Below are 23,065 nucleotides of genomic sequence, written 5' to 3'. Positions count from 1 at the left end.
TAGCCTCCTGTGACTATCCTGTGTCCTTTGAGAAAGTCTTGTCAAGATTATGCCTTTGAATCTCAAAGAACACTCCCCATACCATCTAAGCTAATGTCTCTGCCTTGAATTTAGCTGGTCCATCTGATCTCTTAAAAAGCCATTATTTTTATCAGAAATTTTATATACATATGGCATCCCAACAAGACTAAGAACAGTATATTATTGAGCACACTGGTCTACATGGTCTGCAGATATCCACTGATCACAGGGACATGTTTGGACATGTTTAGCTTAGAATGACCACATGCGTGTATAACTGGAATCCCAATACTCATTTACTTGGCATTGTAGTAGGGAAGTCCTAAAGTTGAATAAAGAAAATGAAAAAAAAAAGATGCAACTTCACAATTTGTTCCGTTTAAATGACAATGTTGAGTACATAGGCCATCTCTGTTTAATGATGAGAGGAAAGTGGAAATAGATAAAACCAAGAATTCATTAATTTAACAAAGGCAGGACTTTTTTATGTCCTGCTGTGAATCCTCTAGAATAGTGCCTGACAATAGCTGTGTGTGTGTGTGTGTGTGTGAGAGAGAGAGAGAGAGAGAGAGAGAGAGAGAGAGAGAGAGAGAGAGAGAGAGAGAAAAGGTATAAATGAAATGATTCTTTGCTCCGTCCGTTTGCCTTTATATAGTAGTGAGATGAACTCATGCCGTGACTGGGTACATGAAATGTATGAGATGCTTGCATGGTGTGGTCTGAGGGGCCCTGTTGGCATAGTTGGTTACACATTGGGTTGCGATCTGCGTGGTGAGAAATTTGAAACCACCAGCTGCTCCAGAGGGGATTAACGGGGTTTTATACTCATGTCAAGAACAGTCTTGGAAACTCACAGGGGCAGTTCTGCTCAGGTTCATAGGGTGACTATGAGTCGGTATTGAGGCCATGGCAGTGAATTTGGCTTTGGGTTTTATGGTATTGTCGGGGATCAAGAGATGACAAAGGCAGCAAATTTCATGGAATCGCTAGGCAAATCTGGCTAAGACTTAGAGTAATGCTCTTAAAACCCAAAATGCGTTCACACTGTGTCGAATCAGGACCACCAGTTGTTATTCTTAAGAACGAAGAGCAAACACTGGGAGGTACCAACGTATTGATACATTTGAAAATGAAGGAACCAAAGATGACTCTCTTTTCCCAGCAGCCTTAAAAATACACAGGGAAAATGTCAATGAAATGGATGTGCATATATTTGAATATAGCAGGGTATTGAGCATGAACCAACTTAGTTTCATGAAAGACCCGTCTAATGGTAACATTCTCATGTTCCCTGGTAAAAGGGTCAAGAATGGATGATGAAGGATCAGCAGAATCTCATCTCTCCAGGATTTCTTGTACCGTTCTGTGTGCTGTCCTTACGCATACGTTGGGAAATAGCTTCTCTAAGCCACAAAGAGTTTAATGATTGTGGAAGGAATAGTAAAATAAATAAGATGGTCATTAAATGTTTTAAATGCTGACAAGAGAGGGTTCACAGTGTGACCAGGGAAAGATAGAAGTCTGAGTGAACTTGGTAAAATGGAGAAGTGGTCAGAACTCGTGAAGCTAGGGAGAAAGTAAATTAAGTTGCTAAATGCAAGATGTGTCAGAATTGGGTGAAAACAAATCAGAAAGGGGAGGAAGGGAGCACTATTAGACCATGTAAGTAAAAGCATGTACATTTACTTAAAAATGGATACAGCATATGGATCATTAAAAACGTATGGAAGTCCAAGGGGACTTCAAAGGACTCATGAAAACAATGAACGTGAAAGATAATTGAATTTTTCCGCAAACTTGTTGAAGCCCCTCTATACCAACGTCTCTTTTAGGGTCACCGAAAGGAAATCAACCTAATTGCCGTCCAGGCAGTTCTAACCCATAGGGATGGTGGTGTAGGACGAGGTCGAAGGTCCCCCGGGCTTTCGAAGGCTTTAAGTATGTACGGAAACAGACTGCTACCTCTTTCCCTGTGGAGCATCTGGTGAGGAGGAACTTGACCTTCTTGCTAGCACCCAAATGTCTAACCGCCACGGTGCAGTCGCTGGACTTAAAAAGAGAAAAAATTAAGCACTTTGTGTATTTAGAATTCCAGACTACAGGTAGATTTGACTTGAAGAACTACAAAGACAGAAGATAAAGGTAGAAACTAAACTTAGAAAGATTTTATGAAATGGGCATCATTTCATACCCGATCTTCAAGTACACGAAGTAAGGAAACGATTACCCAATGGTGTTTGTTCTCTGTACTCAGGATAGAGCAAGAGGAGTGGGCATACAGCATTCGGCGCGGGATTCGCTATTAGTGAGAATTTCCTGAGAGTGAGATTTGTGAAATAGCGAAATGGGTTCCTGAGGAAGGCTGTGCTGCACCTTTTCCGGATGGCCTTAAAAATAGGAGAGGTGGATTCTTTGTGAAATACTTTGGGTATGATATTATCTGAAGGAGGGGAAAATCATGTGACCTTTAAACAGTGCCCAACATTTTTTCCTTATTGGCTGAATGGAAACATAGATAACTCTTTCTAGCCCCTAACCCCCAAACATGACATTTTGTTTTTCTTTTGCATGGCAAAAATTATCTTTCTCATAAAAATCCATTTGAAAGCAAATGACCTTTCTAAGCCCATCTTGAAAGTCGACATAGAAAAAAAATTCAGGAAAGTATTTATTACATAGTCACTATAAATGGTTTTCTTCACGGGACCTTGACGGAAGTTGTACTGCCACATTCGTTGGTTCTCCATTTCCGAGGACATAAGAGATGGAAACGACGATGCCATCTTGAGTCCTAATGTCCTCAGCAGAATTCTAAAGCAGAGTCACAGTTTCGGATGTTAACGAGCTGCGTGGCCGGTAACTTGTTTCTGAAAGAGCTGTGTTCCTTCCCCCTCTCCTGAGTGCGTTTATTACTAGACCCGCTGACATATATGAGTGACTGGTGTGAAAACTGTGCCGGTGGTTTCTTTTCAAAGAGCAGCATTTGCCAACAGGTCTCTTCTTACTGAATAAGAAATCTCAGAGGTTGCCTGTGAAGCGAGTCTCTTTAGAGCGTGTGAGCTATGAAGGCAGTCGTTTTGAGATTTCACGACGCAAGGTAGTTTGTTTGTTTCTAAAATTGCATTCAGTCCTGGATAGAAGATCTCATCGCTGTTGTCTGTGGATTTAAATATAGCGGAACCACTGTATTTACTAACCACTACAATAGCATACATAAAGTTTAAATAAATAAAATTATGCACACACACACACCGCTAAGTTCTTTGCTCATGAAGAGAGGGGGAAACGCAAACCTGACAGAGTCTAGTCTCCACACTTCAGCTACTCAGAAATGCTCCATGACACACTGAAAAATATTAATGTGAACTTTCCCCCCCAGACCATTTATTGGGAGCTAAGACAGCTATGCCATGCCGTCGTTTAATCCCATCAAGCAGGATCGCGCAGTGCTACCACAATCCGTTTCCAATGTTCTCTTCCTTCTTGAACTCCTTGATATCAGCTCCCTTTACCACCACCCCCCTCACCCCCACCCCCACCCCCACCCCCCACACCCTCTAGGAGCCTTCTTCTACTTGCTGTCTCCATAGGTTCTGATGTGAACTTCTATCCGGCACTAAAGTTATATTTCCTCCATATTTATAAATTCATGACCAATTATGTCATCTGGTTTTTATACAATTCGTGTATTAAGTGTATGCTTTATACATTTTGATGAACCCTGTTGGCACACTGGTTACACACTGGGCTGCTAATTATAAGCTCAGCAGTTCGATACCAACAGCCTCTCTGTAAGAGAAAGCTGGAGCTTTCTACTCCTGGAAAAAAGTAGCAGTCTTGAAGCCCTACCCTGTCCGTTAGGGTCGCTGTGAGCCTGCATTGAATCAGTGGCGGTGGGTGAGTTAAAACCTAGTAGTCATAAAATGTCTTATAAATTAATATGTTTAAGGATTTTGAATTGCCCAGTTATGTCCAGACATTTAAAAAAATTCTAAGGAGGTAGATAACAATATAAAATTCTGACATAGAAATTCCCCTTAAATGAAACACTAATGACGTAGGCCTTGATTTGGGGTTAAGCAAAAGGAGACAAAGCCTAAAGCAAAGGAACACCAGAAAAAGGGGTGACGGGGGTGAAAGGCAAAGGGAATGAACAGAGCGACGCCAGCACAGGTTCTGGTTTAGAAACTGCTCACCATACTTGCAAGGAAAGCAAGACACCTGCGGGAGACCAGGTGTCAGTTGTACTAAGTCTGTCATTTTCATGTTCGTCATGAATCACATGGACTCTCCTGGCCCATCATCGAGAAGGAACCGGTTTAGATCCCTTCCCTCAGGGGCCACGAGAAATATACAGTGACTTCAATACATTCACTGGCTTTCTCTTATAGGCAACCACATTCCTTATTGATCCAAGGGGTGCCAACAGATGGTCAGTCAGTAAACTCTCATCTCCGAATGACAAAAATCTAGATCAAGTTTCATTTTATTTCTCTGCTGCTACAGTGAAGGAAACTCATTTTCATATCAGGAATTAGAGAATTTTAGATGAATTAGGATACCCTGAATTTTAAGGAGTATTTAGTAGACTTCACAGAATTTCTTTGAAAATGATGTTTTCCTCATGGAATTTTCATACCCAATATTGCGAATGATACCTTGTAGTTTGGAGAAGTAGCAATGTAAGGGGGGGGCTTCAGAATATATGGGAAAATGGAATTAGAAGGTAATTAAAATTTTCCATGAGCTTTTAGGAAGCACTTTATTAGCACAGGACTGAGTCGGGGAGGTATAAATTGTAGTTGTATAACTAGCTTGTGAACTTAAGCAAGTTCAACTGCTCTGTACCCCAGCCTCTTCTTCTGTAAAATGGGAATTAGAATAGTGCCTTCCTCTTAGGCCATGTCAAGGTTTGACATTAACTTTGGGAACGCTTGTACTGCCTCGGTGTGTATTTTACTGTCCCTAACTGTTAGTTATACATGGAACTTCCGAATGCGGTTAGGGATCCAAAATGCATGACACAAGCTCGTTCTTACTCAAGCGTATATTCTTCGGCCTAAGATGAACAAACGTCTCAGTCCAAAAATGAAGGGGAATGGTTTTATTTATTCTGGCAATTAAACACCGTAGTTTTTCTAGAAAGATGTGCTCTTGAGAAACATTTTGAAATAGTTGTTCACACCATTGTTGAATGTGTACCGTTTTGAATTTACAAACATGAATGAGGCCCTATGTATTGAATCCAGCTTCCTTTATACGAACTTGGTGGGGAGATGGGGGGGGGGGAACGTAAATAAATAAAAGCATTGACTGGCTCGAAGACACATAGCTAATGTGTTGTAGGACCCAACCAGGAGTTTGCTTTCAAATAGGGACATCATTTTACTACTACATTCTATTGCTTCTTAGTGCTTGGGGAATGCATTGTATGATTTAATTGCTAAATACTGTATTCATGTTTTTCCTTTAAGTGAAGGTCAGATTCATGAACCTGATAAACAGGTTTGTAGTTCTCTCTAACCCTAAAAGAACAGTTTCCATGGTGTTACCATTTATTCATTTATTCACCAATATTTCCCTGTGACGGGCAATGAGCTGTTGGTTTGGGGCAGTTCTGTATAGTCAGTAGTCAAAGAAACAAGCTTATTTGAAATTGGATCCTTTTCTCTTAAGCCGGCATCTCCCAAGTGACATTCAGATAACTTGGGAAATACTCCAGAGTCTGGCATTCAGCATATTGAATAAATGAAAATTCAACAGCCAAGAAGTAAATGTTTTCCAAATTTAATAGATTTCCTTTCCTCTTTTTGTTATTTTTTTTTATTTTTGAGGAATAATTTGTTAGCAGCCTTAGCAACCAGAGATCTTAGGCTCACCCTCGAGGAAAAATCAACGTGAGCCTCTAAGGGGATGCAAGAGTTTGAGTCACCAACGGCTCTTTTCTTACAGGTCTAGATAGTCGAGAGCCAGGCTAGGGTCCTGCCCGTTCCCAATAACTTCTGCTCGGTAGTCTCCTAGTCTTCTTCATAGTAGAAGTTCTGTACTCCTTATTTATTTCATTTTATCTGCCGAAGATGACTTGCACTAACCTTAAAAATCGCCTGGGACAGACTATATAGACATACTGAAATAAGGAGCCTCCTGCCAGGCCTACGGCCCACCGACATTCTCAGCGTAGCTCTGGCTATGGGGCTGCCTTCTGCAGTGCACTTGCCCTTGGTCTTGCCCGGATCAAATGGAGGAAATAGTTTGCTCGTCTCAGAACACCTCTATTCCTAGCTCTGACAGTTTCACTTTCCATGGCCCCTTGGTTCTAAACACGTGGAAAAAGAGATAAAAAAAGGTGATGAAATGGAGGAGCAGACACAGAGCGGAGAAGGAGCATACAGAGTGGGGGAGGGTATGTGTAGAGAAAAGAAACTGATTTGCTTGCCTGGTTTATAGACAGTTACTAGGAGGCTTTGAAAGGAGCCCTGCTGGTGCAGTGACTTAGGAGTTGGACTGCTAACTACAAGGTCAGTGGTTCAAACCCACTAGCTCCTCCAAGGGAGAAAAATGAGGCCTTCCGCCCCTGTTGTTACAGCTTCTGAAACCCACAGGGGAAGTTCTACCCCGTCCTATAGGTCACTAAGAGTCACAATTGACTCAGTGGCAGTGAGCTCAAACTGACGCTTGAAGGGTGTGGACTAAACCAACTGAAATATTGGTTATCATTTAGAATAGAATCAAATACTGCTATTCTTATCATATTATCTATACTATAATTCATTTAGGGAAAGAAAATGATAGTTCTGATTTCAAGCAAAACTTTTCAAATGTATGATTATTGTTCAGGGTGTTTGATCAGCTACCAGTGAAAGTGGGTTAGTGCTTATGTAGGTTTCATAGTAACTTACGCTATTGTAAAGTGAACAAATTATGTTCCTAAATGGAAATAAAAATAAAGATGATTTCAGGCAAGGGACACGTTTACATAACCTCCAAAAAAAGTTACAGGGCAGGATGATTTAAAACGTTTATACATTACTCTGTACAAGTGCATTGCTTGGGAAAGGGCTATTCCTTCCTGTAAAATGTTACAGTTCCTCAGTGTGCATTTCCATTGCACAACTTTGTAAAGTATGAGTTTGCTCTCCTTTCCCTCTCCTTTCCTATTTATTAAAATTAGTAATCTTTATGGTTTTTATTTTTCCTCAAGAAGACATTGACTTTAAAAAAAATGCTAGATGATTCCATCCGTCTCTATTCCGAGATGGAATTAGTCTCTTTGGCTTGAGGCTATAGCTAACTCTCATTAGATGAGGATGTCCAAAGATAAGTGAATAATTCCAATACAGTGAGACACTGGGATTTTCAAATATTGCTGAGCTCTTAATCAACACTGCTGATGGCTTGGGAGTTGGACCCTTTGAGAGTGGAAATAAATCAACCTAACCCAGTGACTAAGTTACATTAGTAATTTTGTTGGTTGTTTATTTCTAAATGCTTTTTTTTTAGCAAAGTGTGGGTTTTTTTCCATTATACAGAAAGTTTACATTTCCATAAATTTTGCATAGTATTTACCAGACTTTGTATAGTGCTATCCATTTTTAGCATTGAAATGAACTTTCATATCCTCAAGGACTACTTCACCCAGTGAGCATTGCTTAAATGAAATAGCCATACTTTAGAGAAATTCAACTGACATGACTTCAGAAACTGTTTGCATTTGACTGTAGGTTCAGTGTATCAAAGCAGTGTTGAGCGCTATAAAATTGAAGTGAACAAAGGTTTCCACGGTGGATTTATGGAGTTGATTTGCATCCAGCAGAATTTTCACAAATGAGGGTCGTCCCGCTTTTGCCATGCTCATCCTAGAATGGATGTGTTGCTCTTCCCATGTACAGATCAGGAAGCAGGTTCAGGCAGACGGACGGTTTGGCAAAGTTCAAACCACCAATAAGAGCAGAGTACTGAGCTTGCTATCTTCCCCACCCCGGTCTGGCGGCCTCTGTGGTGTGTGTGTTTCCCGAAACGCTGTCTTCCTAAGGAACTCTTCCCGGATGGCGCTGCCCGATAAATGCCCATCCCTGCCCTGACCCACTCTGTCCCCCTCCCGCCCCTTCTCCTATGGTATTGTCTTTGTCCCATTCTTCTACCTAAAATCACTGCACTGCCACACATGTTTCTCCCTCGTAAAGTCTAGGTTCCATGACGACCAGAGTCCTCTTGGTTTCATTCAGTGCGGTCCCTAGCACTTAGCATCGTGCTGGGCACATTGAAGGTTTTCTGCGCCTCTTTGGTGGCTCAAGCTTCCCATTGACCCGATGACGTTAAGTATCATGATTTGGGTGCATTGATACATCCAATGGCAGTAATTTAGCCAGCCTTTGAATACTCATACAGTCCAAGCATAGTTGGAAAATGAACTGAACATGACAACTACATTACAGTGAGTTCATCCGCTCTGAGAGTGCTGGCAGGTGGCCTGGGTTGCACAGTTAGAAAATCTGTCCTGTATGCCTGCACCTGAGTCTCTGTCTGACACTTAGCTGTCACCCTTCCTGACCACCCGCCCCCTGCCCCCCAAACGTTCTGAAGTATTCAAGCCGCATGTCCCACAGCCCCAGCGTGTTTCACAGTGAGAGAGAGGCAGTCCGCGGGAGTCCTCTTGTGCAGGGGTTTGCACAGATAAAGGGAGGATATAGTTTTGAGAGGAATGCAATAACTACAAAGTGCATCCTGAAGGCCATTTAGCTCACAATGAAAGTCTGTGTTTTAAAATAGCACGACAACAAAGTAACTACAGAGTTTTTGGCAAGGGCTTCAACTATTTATAGCCCGGAGTCAAGCATAGTAAACAGCGCACAGCACCCAGGCCTCCCGAGCCATAACCTCAAACTTAGAAGAAACACTGTAATTATATTTTTCGGCTTAAAAAAAAAGAAACATAGTAGCCATTATCAGTTTAACCATACGGAAGCTCAGGCTGAGATTTCTTTTTTAAATGCATAGTTTTGATTTTCAACAGCTGCACTGGGTCTTTAATCATATATTATCTTTATGAAGCCTTTTTCTAACATATGTTAATTGGCTGTTTTCTGTGACAAATTATGAGCTCTTACTTTGATGAGGTTCAATTGCAATCACGTTGGAGTCGAGTACGTAGAGTTTCCACCCCTGCTGGCTCCTCAAACCACTACAAACATCTGCACGTCACTGCAGTGCTGAGTAACGGCAGGACCTGGGCTGCCTGATTTCGCTACAGATTTTTTTTTTCCACAGGATATTTTCAGCTTCTTTGTACTAAATCTGTTGCAGGGTTTGCCCTTTTTAGCAGAAGCTTGCTCTAAAATTAACATCACATCTTATTGGAGATTACTCTAATGCCGTGAGAAATATTTTATAACACAGCAACCCAGTGTCTGTCTGCTTTACAAAAATTTCAGAATAGCAGTACACATTTTTTTAAAGTCACTCCACCGTGAGTATGGTAAGCATTTCTAAGCTATCAACAGTTTGCAATTTTGCAACAGATTTTTAATTTTTTTTCCTAAGAGAAGAAAGCGTATTTATTGAGAAATGAATATTCAAGGATATACTTTTCTGTCATAAAGCAAAATGCACATACCAGCTTCCTAGGTGTTGCCAACCATGACCTAAGATCCCATTGTACATTCCTATCGCTTCTCAGTTTGTTACACCAGCTGAACAAGTAACAGAAACCAAGTACGTGTGCTATCGAGGTTAATGTTCTGAAAGATCCTATCACCCACTCCAGTTCTCTGTCCTTAATGTCAGGTTTTAATGCATGGTTAATATGAACAAATATGTTCTCATTCATCTGCTGTTAGAACTGTGACCGACAGCTTGCATCAGATACCAACACATGATCAGTGACAGCTATAATTAGGGTGAGTAAAATGCTCCTGTTCATTTGTTTATATTCTGGGGAAAGTAGTCAGGGTAATTGATTAGGGTGTTCAGAAACTGTGCCAAGTATATATTTCTACTAGTCGTATTGGGATTAACTTAACTATGTTTTGCTTTCACATCTATGGGAAGGATGCTGTGTAAACGCTGGTTCTCCCAAGCCTACGCTAGGGGTCAAACTTCCACCCAGGTACGAGAGTTTAAAATAAGATGCGCCAGATGTGAATAGGATCCACTCCTCCTCAGGAGGCTGTGTTTAATCAGTCATCTCCCTGGAGTCACGCACAATCAATGAGCTCTCAATCCTGAGGCTACCTGCGCTCATAGGAAGGCCTGGGAACATCATTACAGAACTGACGATTGAGCAGACGTGAAAAAATTAGAACAGAAATTAAGGGTAACGAAGGTGAACTTCAGCAGACTTGCTTTGGTGCTGCCTTTCACGTGTGAAAAAGGGAATGCTGAAGCCAATTGTGGTGCAGCGCCTACTGCATTCAAGTAATACTGTAAACAAGTCAACGAAAAAGTGATTCTTGATTTAAGCAGAACTGTTTAAGCATACACATTATTTTGAGAGCCTACTTGCAGGTTGGTTGCTCCCACACTGCCCCCCCCACACACACACACACACTATTACCACCACAGCAGAGAGAATAGTTTCAAACATTCTGTGTGATACTTCAGTGCGACTGAAAAGTCAATTGATGCACTGTGTCTTCAGCTAGTGTACACATGGAAGGAAACTCAGTTCCACTTGATAAGACGTGTACTTAATTGGCTTTAACAAAATAAACCAAGATAAAGACTGATGTGTAAATGAAATGGAGAACTTGGCACTTGCCTGTATGGAAGCCCGTGAGCCATGTGGCTTAATTGGGGCCAGTTGGGATCATTTAATGATTGCTGTCAGAAGATCAGATTTAATTCTTCTTATAAGAAGACCACAGTGGGATGGCGTTAAACAAATTGTCATCAGAGGTTTCGGATGAACAAACCCTTAATTAGGTTGATTAGGATGCTGTAATAGAGATGAGGAAAAATAGGAAAATTGCTATTAGATGTTGAGCTACATCTAACAGCAATATCAAATATCTATTTGAGAGATAACAGTTATGGCATTTTAAATAATATGAATACATTCATGTATATGTAATTATGTATATACTTGTAAGGTTTTTATGTAAACTTCCTAACATTCTAAGACTTAACCCAAGACAGAATTTTCATTATGTAAACAGGTGATTTATTTATTCCCCTTAATGTACAATAAAAATATTGAAGGCGAACAAGAGTATTTCTGCCCATCCCAAGGTCAACTGTAAATGTTAAATAAACTGGGAAAGTGAGTGACAATTGATGTAAATTATTTTCAGAGATATAATTATCAGTCATTTCACATGTTATTTGAGTACGGAATAAAACAACTTTATGTAGACACTGTCCTCGTAAGGACGATTGATATCACCCTCTTAATATGTATGATTATTTACTGGGACCTTAATATTTATGACTATCCATTGTCTTAAAATATACTTTTAGTGTTTCATCTATAAATTATGAATCATTTTCCCCATTTGCTTTAGTTCTTAAGGAAAATATTCTCCAGACAAGTTTTTCAGCCTCACTGAAAAATACATAGAAGCTTCTGAAAAAAGTTGTAGAAAATATATATTTAATGGAGGAAAGGTTAAGGAAATAATTAACAGAATTTTTCCCCCCTAACAGCAGCATGAGCTGCCTGGGAATTCAGATTTTGTCACCATAAGGTGACAGTGTTGAACAGCAAAGTCTTCCACGTCAAGGCTAGCTTGCTCTGAAGGCTGACGACTGCGTTTCACGGATGGTGGTGGCGTGGGGTGCTTACGTTGCTTTGTTCAATAGCAGCTGGAGAACAGAACACACCCGACCCGTGATCCTTACTCGTTAGCTCCTGCTGTGTGGTGAAGACAGTGTGGGGTTTGCCTTTCGGGTAAACTCTGCCACTTCACAAGTGCCCATTGGCCATGGGGGGGGTGGAGGGTGACTTGGTGACTTCTCTGCTGTGAAAAGTTAGGAACACACAAAAAATCGTAGAGTCTGAATTAATTAATTACTCGGTGTGATGTGGAAAGGCTGAAACCGTGGTGTGGTTCAGTAGCACGAGACTTTTGACATATTTAGACCATTTAGAGTTTATTTTGGCATGGGGACTGGCAAATGCTGTTTGAGCTGTGGTGTGAAAAGAAAAATGCACGATCGATCACTGTGGGCACGATGGAATAGGACTAGCTGATCCACTAACTGATCCACTAACTGAAACTCTGCTTCAATTGTTTGTACTGCAGTACAGTCCTTTAAAAGTAGACGTCTCCTGAATTCTGGACCTGTGTAAATAAAATGAGTTATGCCGGTGATAATGGAAGGTGAGGCCCACCTATTAAATTAATTGCAGAGGTTTTCACAACGAGTTCCTTTTAAGCCTTATTATATTTCTGACATACATTTCATCTCCTTGTGTCCTTGGGGAAAGATATTAAAGTAGGACTAGACGCATTAATGTAGAGTTTTCAGCGGCCGTGGTCATTGGGAAAATGGATATATTTCCCTAGTTATTTCTACGCTTGCCGCCTGGAGCTCTGCCGTGGCTGATACTTAAGAGAAACTTCTTAATTTTTATGACAACTGTAAATTTCTTCTTCAAATAGCCATTATTTTTAAAGTATAAATGAAGCACTTCCTGCTGGAAGTTGATCCCCACCAAGCTCGCTAAGAGGGGTCTTCATGGTGGGTACCAGGAGGCGATTTCATCGCCGTGCTGCGTGGCTTTACATGAAGGTGTCCAACATGAGCAGTAAGCTGTGTTCCCCAGAGTACTGTGTACTTGGTACCAACTACATTGAATTATCATAACCACCCTGCAAATGAAGAGATCTTTCCCCGTCTTTTGCAGAGCAGGGAAATCAAGACTCAAAGGGATTCGGTAGTTTGTACTCACCCCAACTCTTCAGTACTCCTCTAGAGTTTTGACCACCAGCTGCCTGCCTGACTCCGGAGGTGTATCAGTTAGTCCTATTCCACGTGCCAAAATTATAATCCAGCTCACGGCCCTTGAGTCAATTCCGACCCATAGCAAGCCTGTCTAGGGCAGAGTAGGAACGTACTCCTTACCATTCCCAAGACGGTACATCTTCCTGGAGTAGAGTACTTCACCTTTCTCCCAGGGAGCAGCAGCTGGTGGGTTTGAATCCAGAGCTTTGTGGCTAGCAGCCCAATACTTATCCCACATTATCCTGATATAAGAGATGCTCAATAAAGATTATAAATGGTTAATTACAGCTCTGTCGGTCTATTCTGTATTAGCAACAAAAATATGAAATATTTTTTACAGTCATGAAAATAATGAAGGGCCACCATTCCTCAGCTAAGAGGTGAAAACAAAAAATACCGCAAACTCAATTAATCTACTGATGGTCATTGAACAGCTACTCTGGGCCTGGCCAGGGGTTAATTGGTGAAAACACAAAGGTGAAATAAAACAGACTTGTGTCTGTCAATACGTGGACCACAGATATTGATGACGGCAGGCAGATGTGCAGTTTCAACTGTGGCAAGTGCTACCAAGGATGTGCTGCTGTGAGACCCTCGTATGAAAGAGGTTTGATATTGTCAAGAATGCCGCCTGTGCAGCTGAAACGAGAGCTGAGACAGAAAGGAAGAGAGGTGATGGAGGCATAGGGAAAGGGGCAGCATTTCCAAGTGAAGGGTTTGCATGTACAAAGGCCTTGCGGTTGGAACGGGACGCAACAGGTGTGAAGAACGGCAAGATGACCAACATTATCTGTTGTTTGCCTGTGTGGCATTAGGTTATGAGGCATGAAGGTGAGTCTAGATTTTAGCATATTGAATATAGCACACTGGGATCAGTGAGGACAGTAGCTTCATATCTGACACAACGGGATTTATCCAGTGAGACAAAGTCCTATTCATTTTATTTCCCTTAACAAGAATCATCTTGGCTTGTTATTTTTAAAGAAACTCAGTTTTCCTTCAGAGCTAGGAGAGTTCTATAGGACAGAACCTTCTGCATGATAGATGGTAAGCTTAGAGAGACACAAAATGGCTGTTAGGATTAAGGAAATGTTCTCGAACCCATTTAGCATCACATATTCAAGCACCATGACGAATATTGATTTGTTATTTCATTTGAGGTTCAGAGTAGCTCTTGAGGGAGAAAACGTAAAATTTCGACTTGTTCCTTTTTTGTGAGAATTTAATTGCATACTTTAGTGTCTTTCAAGCAAACCAGAGAGAATTAAATGCATCTAAGTGTACCATAATGGGCAACGGTTCCCACCTCCAAGGATACTGAATCATTTAAGTGTTTGAATTAATAATACAGAGCTTATGATCATGTCTGCCCCTTATGATCGTACAGCTTGCATCCCTATACTGTCCTGTATGACGTGTAGGTGTGCTTTATTCGGCCTTGAGCTTTCGCAAAACGTGAAGATGTTCATGTTGTTGGAAATGTGCGTCAATAGAGGAGCTACAAGGAAAAAGAAAAATCCAGAATTCCTTCTGTGCAGTGACATTACATATTTTGAGTGTTTCATTATTATTCGTGGTTGTGTTTATGGAGGTGACTGCATTGTGCTTTGTTGTAACAAAATAAATATGAAGAGAAGTTTAGCAGAAGAGAATTCATTTCTTCCCACATCTTTTAATGTGGCATGGCAGTCTTCACTCTCAAGATGAAAACACATAACTGAAGGTTATGTTTAATTTCTAAATCAAAGTGTTGTGGGAAGATGATTGAAATCTGAAGATGACTCAGGTGCACTTGATATGTGGTTTCCTTCCTACAGAAACCTGGTGGTGGAGTGCCATTTCCATATTAGAAAGAACCTGATATTGATGAGTTTAAAACGAATGGTGGTGGGGGCTACCCAAAGTGTGTTCGTTACTTTCCATCTTTGCCTGGAATTTTTTTAAGAACCTTGAGAACAATAACAGCAGAAACTCCCCCACTCCCTCTTCTTCCAAAATGTACCATTTCTTTTTCTTTCTTTTTTTTAACAGTGGAGACAAAAGAAATCCATGTGTTTTATCAACAAACATAGATTTCTTTGGCAGTTTTTATGACTCTGTTTTTTTACCCAAAATAATGTGTCTATTTTGGCTGTTTACTGCTTGTGTGGATTTACTTCATTGTCTCACAGAGTGAATTAAGATTACATGACTGCTTAATATATGCAAAAAGAATGTTTTCTAAGACATGGCATGTTTTAAATGTTACTTTACCAAAATGCCGTGTGTGTGTGTGTGTGTGTGTGTGTGTGTGTCTTTCAAGTCATCATACACAATGCCAAATGTATAGCCGAAAGGGATTTTTCTCAGATGTTTTAAAAATAGAAATGAAAAATTACGTGCCCGCGTCTGGATTTTTCGCACTGTCCCTTATCTGAACCTCCCAAAGGCCTCTCTTGGTGGGGTTCAGCAGCGCAGCACCCTCAGACAGTTCTGCTCAGAGGAGGAAGTGGAGAGTTTTGGTTCCCATTTTACACTTCTGGACCAGTTTAGGGAAGGAAGCACCTTTACACCTTTTATTGTTCGCGGTTGCTGACATCATATCCTTCCCTGACCAGTCTGTGCGTGTTTCCTGCCATTCTGTCAAGATTCTTCTGTGTTACTGGGAGGGATTTGTAGGCGGCGGGCGGGAGGGACGGAGGAACAGAACTGGAAGGAGGGAAGGAGAGAAGGGGGGAGGGGAAGGGAGGGCAGGGTGTGTCACTCAAGGGAATTTGTTTGTCAATGAGGGAGCCTGGTGGGAGAATGATCTTTAGCATCTGTCCAGAAGAAATCCTTCTCCACTTGGGTCACAATCGCTGTGGCCTTCATCTGCCAGCTGTGCCACACTAACGTGAACAGAAGCCTGTCCTAATGAAGTTCCCCTTTTTAGTAAGCAGCCTGATTTTATTTTTCTTATATTTAGGTTGGCGGAAAAAAAAAGGGAGGGAAGAAATGTGCAGAAGACTGTAACTCTATAAAGTGTAACTATGGTAGAGCGTTTCTTCTTTTTTAATTACTGATTGTTTATACTTAACTCTGTCATTTTCCAAGAATGCTTCTTTCATGTGGAAAGAAGTAGCGGCAAGGCTGCCTGAATTATTTTAAGCTTATGGTTGATTGTACATAATGAAAGTTCTTCGCGTTACTGGAAACTCTACTACATGCAGTTTAGTTTGTACAGTCTTTTCTGTCCGTATACATACAAAGCAGTTCTACAGATGACTACAGTTATATAATCTCTCTCTCGACTTCTCTATCGTCCTACAAATGAATACTTGAAACCCACCTGGCGGTGTTATTGTTGTTGTTATTTGCCCTAAAAATCAGGTTCGAGAAATAATTGAGTTAGAAAAGCAACTGGCAGGCTACTGCTGATCTCCCTGATTCTTTAAACGACTGCTGACACCCTGGAGACGTAACCCGACTCAAATGTCGTAAGCCAAGTCTGGTGCCATGCTTTACTCCGTGAAAAGGTAGGCAGTTGCTGCCTCACCACATAGCATTCTGCATGTAGGTGCTTAATGGTATCACTTGTCTACTTTGGAAGGGCCAATACTGTTGCACAAGAAATACTCATTTATACGAGAAGCAAAAGAAAATGCTTAAATCTATGGAGATTTAAGCTTACGTCTCTTTTTGTTATCGCATGTATGCATTTTCTCCTTCCTGGCAAGATATTTCCCGTCATAATTTAAGAATAAAAGAAAAGAAATTCTTGCTGCCATCTTTTTTGCAAAATGGGGTCTCGTGTTTCCAAATTGTGGTACGGCCGGACGCTGCCTCAGTTTTGCTCATCAGCAAGTCTGTCTTTCGGAGGAGACTTTTCTCCCAGGGTTTTTCTGGGCTTGTTTGGTTGTTTAAGTTGTGAAAGGCTGCCTCCTGTACAAGTTCGCCTCTTCCCGCCTTGTCACTTTGCTCTAATCCGTTCTCTCTGACCTTCCACCTGAGAGTGAGTAAGCGCTTGGGCAGAAGCAGCCCTGTCAGCGGATCGGGCCACTGGCCCAAGCTCAATGAAAGGAAAGGAAATTGTCCATATGCGTTCACTGTGGGTTCATGCATTGGCTTCTCTGTGACAGAAAAAGCCTGCTTGTCTCTTTGGGGTCTTGCACATGCATGGGAAATACCATTCTAACGAACTGCTTGCTTCTAAGGTAAGACTGTAAGACACACCGGAAAGTTGCCTAGTAAAGTGATATTTAAAATGTTCTCTAAAAATGGGTGCACAGTGTTTGGCAGCAGTAAATACACATCTATTTACTTATTTAGATATATCTGTGTACCTACATGTAGGCACATAGCTCTTCATAAATATGATGCAAATGTGCTTTGTTGAGTTTTCCTATTTTAATGTGATTTTAATATATCATAGTGAGAACTATACAACACTCATAGCTCAATTTTTCATATGGGTTTGCCAAGTATGCATGATTTATATAACTCTTTTAAACTTTTGGACTACCTCCAACTTTTAAAAATACAGCTGGAGTAATAGTTTTTGATGAGTGCTATGTGGTCATGATGTTACTCAACATATACTCAAAGGCAAAAGGGAGCTACGGTTTACTAGAAAGGCATTTGGCAGAAGAGAATGGATAGTCCTTTGTATTTAAGCAGTGCTAATCCACCAGAACTAATTAAATCATAATAACCTCTGCAATTAGATAATCATGGAAAACTAAAATTTCACACACAAAAAATACGACTCAAGGTGATAAAGAACTCAGCAATTAAATTAAAGAGATCAAGGAACAGCTGCTGATCAGACCAAGTGTATAACAACTTTCCTGTTCCAGCAACTTTGAATTGGAGCCAAACAATCTCATGAAATAGCTGGGACATTGGCTTAATGTTACATAATACACGTGGGCATTTATCGGGTTGATTGTCAGACACCAACTAACGTAAACAGGGACATTCTGAGCAATGTGTAAAGTTGCTGCATTCTCTGACATAAGACGGGGGACAATGCTCGAAGCTGTTGCCTGCAAATGAAGAAGCCATGGAGGAATGCTTTCTTGTTAGCAACCATGTTTCTTAGCAATTCCTTTCTATTAATGTTCAAATATTTTCCGCTAGAACTTAAAATATATGCTTTTGATAATTCTGGGATCCTTGAATCTATCTTATAGAATTGATAATCATTTCTTTCATTTTAATGCCTCACCTAAAGCCTAAAGTACTCCAGTATATATATATATATATATATATATATATATATATATATATATATATATATATATATATATATATATATATGGTTCTGTATGAGATATTTTTAAATGCTTAAGAAGACTGAAGTTTTATTTTTTTAAGGAATGTGAATTGATCAATACTCAAATTAATACTCTGATAATCCACTTATTTTCTGTCAATGATTGTCTCTTCCAAATTTTATGTTCAAGATAGAACGTACAGATGTTCAAAAGAAATGCTCCCACTGCTGATAGATAGATGCTTGTTATCTAAGGTGGAATACTCTGTATTATTTTTGCAGTGCTCTCATAGCGGTGATTTATTAAAAAATAGTAAGATTAGAGAATTTAGATTTAAATTAGTTGACATTTCCATACATCAACTAACACTTACATAATAGTCCATCCTATTTGCATAACGAGGGACGTTATCACCTCTGCTGTCAAAACACAAGATTGTTTTCCCTTCAGAAATGAATTAGCTGCCCTACTTAGCGTACACAGGTACATAAAGGTTCATTAACTCGCTGATTTGGGTAATTTTTCATAACAGAAGGGTGAAACTCGTCACCTAATTTGCTTTTAAAATATTAAGAAATTCTTTGTAAAAGATGCATTTCAAGTGTTGGGCTTTAATATAAAGCCTAGTTTTCATCATTTAAATGACTTGTTAAATTACTTACGAGATTAATTGTTAAGAAAAACAAAAACCATTCCTATTTGATATGCCCCTGCATGTGATATGCCATGTGCTTTTAATACATACTTATTTGTATTCATTTTATTGTTTTCCTTCCACAGGGTTTGTTTCCTTGTGCAAAATTAGAACGTGGTAGTTCGTATGAAACTGCTTATCTCCTATCCCGATTGATTTCTCTGTTTGTCTTTTTGGCAGGAGCGAATGCAGGAATTTGGGAACTGAGCTGTGCAGGTGCTGAAGAAGGAGATTTGTTTGGAGGAAACAGGAAAGAGAAAGAAAAGGAAGGAAAAAATACATAATTTCAGGGACGAGAGAGAGAAGAAAAACGGGGACTATGGGGAGAAAAAAGATTCAGATTACAAGGATTATGGATGAACGTAACAGACAGGTAAGACAGACTTTCCTTTGTATCCTTATCCACATGGACTATTTACTGCATTTCCCCAGATACATTAAGGATACCGAGAACAGTTTGAATTATAAATAGCTGTGGGCTTGAATAAAAGTTGTAGTGACTTAAATGCGGCCAGTTGAAGCACTAATGGTCTCATATGTACAGGGCAGTAGAATAACTATACTTACTTGTGTAACATGAGTAGTTTAATAATTACTTATTAAGCATAACGTTGCTACATCGCATGCATCATCAAACAGAGGTATTACGTCCATGAGAACTAGACTTTCTGTGGCCATCCATTTAAAGGTTTATAATATGTTACATATTCTGCAGGAAAATGGCTTTCATTCTCTTCACAGTATAAGAGTTTTTGAAATACACCCAAAACATGCTAACTTTGTACTGAGGACAACAGCGGCAACAACAGTAAACCCACACAATGCATTAGGAGCTTATATTGGCAAGAACTGCTAGTGAATGCAGGCCAATGCTTCCTCCCCTGAATTTTATAAATATAGATGGAGGTGCCATTGCTTTTTCCTGATAATACCTGCATGGTCCAATTCATCTATCTGAAAACCTTGTATATCCAAACACTACTCAGCTTTAAAGACTGCAGTTTGGCTCTGTTCTTCTTCACACTTGAGGCAAATGTATTTAATTAGGTCATGTAGGGAGAGCTGGGTGGTTTGTAAACATCCTAATGTTAAATATCAAATAACGGACCTGGGAGAAATTATAGTGTGGTGGATCCTGGACTCTCAAATATTACATAGGGATATTGGAACCTCAGAGCAGACCTTCCTTGAACATGAGAGAAGAGCATTCTGCCCATTGCCCATTTACACTGCAGTCACCCCATCAGATGATTTTCCCCAAGTGAAGACATTGTATCTTACTTCTTACCCATTTTTCTTATCTTCTTGGGCTGCAATTAAGACTGAAACTAATCAGGTTGCTTTTTAAATTAAAGTTATTCTCCACGTAAATAATGTGGGACAGAAATGTTAGTTATGCTAAGTCAATAAGCCATTAAGATGTAGAGACGCTTTTTATTGCTCAGTTTACAAGTTTACGTTCCTTTAAATCACCGCATATTGTAAGACACCCATGACGCGATCTATATTTGGCTGGCAATTTAGCTAGAGTACAAAGAATACTTAGATGTAGGATGGATTCCCTTCGTGTTGCCACACACATTGCTTATTGCTATTGCGATGGGTCAAATCAACAAGCGATAATTCTGTCAATAAAACCAGTCATTTTTAACTTCTTTATAGATTTAAATTAAAAATGAGCTGGATATAGTAAACATAATGTATCAATGACTATCAGAACCTTGTTGTTTGGACTACAACCTACTCTGGGTACAGTGAAAACTTATATGAATTAGCCCTTAGCACTTCATTAATGAGGCTGGCAAATTTTTAGGTTCATGCGCTTCATTGTATCTTCTTTTCAGTTACAACGAGAGAAGAAAATTTTGTGAGTTGAATTCATGAGCTTTCTTTGTGCTTTATAAAATAACATAAAAAGCACACAAGAATCCGAATTCTACCTTGCAGGGCTGGATAGGACAGAGGCTGTACACTGGTATATATGAGGGTTGGAGATACAGGGAATCCAGGGTGGATGATACCTCCAGGACCAAGGGCGTGAGGGACGATGCTGGGAGAGTGGAGGGTGAGTGGGTTGGAAAGGGGGAACTGATTACAAGGAGCCACATGTGACCTCTTCCCTGGGAGAGGGACAGCAGAGAAGGGGGGAAGGGAGACCCCGAATAGGGCAAGATATGACAAAATAACGAGGTATAAATTACCAAGGGCATATGAGGGAGGGGGGAAAAGGGAGGGAGGGGGGGGAAAAAAAGAGGACCTGATGCAAGGGGCTTAAGTGAAGAGCAAATGCCTTGAGAATGATTGGGACAGGGAATGTATGGGTGTGCTTTATACAATTGATGTATGTATGTGTATGGATTGTGGTAAGAGTTGTTGGAGTCCCTAATAAAATGTAAAAGAAGAAAAAAAAATTAAAATTAGAATATTAAACATTAAAAAAAAAAAGCACACAAGAATTTTAGCACCATACTTTTGAGCTAGTGAGGAGGCCTGGTGGCATAGTGGGTATGAGTTGGGTTGCTAACTGCAAGGTCAGCAGTTCAAAACCACTAGTTGCTCTGCGGGAGCAAGATGAAACTCTCTACTCCCAGAAAGAGACATAGTCTGAGAAACCTACAAGGGCAATACTAACCTGTCCTGCAGGGTTGTTGTGAGTCGCCGTTGACTCGAAGGCAGTGAGAGGTTTGTTTTGGGGGGCTCCGGAGAAGCTTTTGATTTGTTTGGGGTTTTTATTTAGCTAGTAATTGAACATCCCTTGCCTTAAATGTGTTTGTTTCTACAATTACTGTAACACTTGTCCATGTTGGATATCATGAACATCCTGAGAGAAAGGAAAGTTCAATGTAATATGATGAATGTATTGTTTTAAATACTGGATATGATTCTATAAAACATAGGATAGACTTAGGCCTTCCTCTACTCTTTACCTAAGTTTACTTGGCCCATTAATATCCAGTACTCTTACATGGAATGACAAAAATTAAAGCCTTCCTGTTTGGTGTCTATCTGAGTGATTATTTCAGATAGCTGTTGAAGGAGTCATCTCGTAGATGAATGTTCTTCACATATTCTCTCACCTCCTAAGAGTTGGTCAGCAGAGGCATTTTGAAATCTAAAAGATAGAGATGCGATTTTATCATCAAAGTGAGCACCATTTCTTACTACATGGGGGGTATCCCTTTAAACTCTTAAGTTCACATGTTGAAAAGTAGAGCATTACCTATATTCCTCCATATGAATCTCTCCTCCCTAGACACTTCAGTAGAACCTCAAGCAATTATTCATTGACATTTTTTCTTAGTAGTAAAAGACTGTCCTACCATTACGGGCGTTTGTTTGCCTATATACAAAAGTGTTCTTTTTTATTATAATAAATACAGATTTAAAGTAGGAAATATTAGGGAGCTCATGTAAAAAGTTGCTTCCAGTTAAGAAATAGAATTAGAATTGTTGAAAAACAGAGATTGCATTGAAGTTTCCTTGCACTTTATTTTTTATTGTGGAAGTGCAAAAGAGTTTAAACTCAGAGACTGATATAAAGCTATTTTGGAAATAATATAATCTAACACGTTTTTTATGTTAAAACAATTGGGGGAGTGAGTAGGCTCAAATACTATTTCTCAATTACTAATGTAAAAAAAGATTAATTTCTTAAACTAATATCAAAAATAATTAAAGTAATGAATCATCAGGTTGTGTTATATAAAATTACAGGTAATTGATTAAAAGTAGTTACCATTTATTGAACACACATACCTATTACATGCCAAGAACTACACGTTATTCTACTTAGTTCTTAATAATCCCATTGAAAGACTGAATAACTTATTTATTGGATCCCCAAAAATTGCTAGACTCTGATTGCCTCGTGTTAAATGTTCAGTGCTTATAATCTGTTAAATGGACCAGCAAATTTTTTCTGTAAAAAGTAAAATGGGAGTTATTTCCAGCCTTCTGAGCCATACAAACTCCGTCACAGCTATCTATCATTGTAATGTGAAAGCAGCCATGGACAATGCATATGTGCCTGAAGCAATGCGGTTGTATTCCAATAAAACTTTATTGGAAAGAATGGACCGGGATGGATTTTCCCTATAAGTCATAGTTATGAGCACTTGATTTATCTAGTGGGATAAAACAGACATGGAATATGTAAATGCCCACCAAAATTTGT

General features: G+C 39.8%; 1 protein-coding gene across 6 annotated transcripts in view; it reads left to right on the top strand.

Moving 5' to 3' along the window:
- The window catches only part of MEF2C (myocyte enhancer factor 2C), a 169,167-nt gene that overhangs the window by 42,579 nt on the left and 103,523 nt on the right, over positions 1-23,065 (top strand). For 5 of the 6 annotated variants that reach the window (XM_075541263.1, XM_075541264.1, XM_075541267.1 and 2 more), the window contains exon 2: positions 19,072-19,264. In XM_075541263.1, the coding sequence (XP_075397378.1) occupies positions 19,211-19,264 (54 nt within the window). In that variant the 5' untranslated portion in view covers positions 19,072-19,210. Of the gene's footprint in view, positions 1-15,746; positions 15,874-19,071; positions 19,265-23,065 lie in introns of those variants that run through there. The other variant, XM_075541265.1, reaches the window with a different exon arrangement.

Source organism: Tenrec ecaudatus, chromosome 2 (assembly GCF_050624435.1).
Source record: "Tenrec ecaudatus isolate mTenEca1 chromosome 2, mTenEca1.hap1, whole genome shotgun sequence".
NCBI lineage: Eukaryota > Metazoa > Chordata > Mammalia > Afrosoricida > Tenrecidae > Tenrec > Tenrec ecaudatus.
Note: the sequence above shows the minus strand (reverse complement) of the source record. Positions and strands in the feature narration are given on the sequence as shown.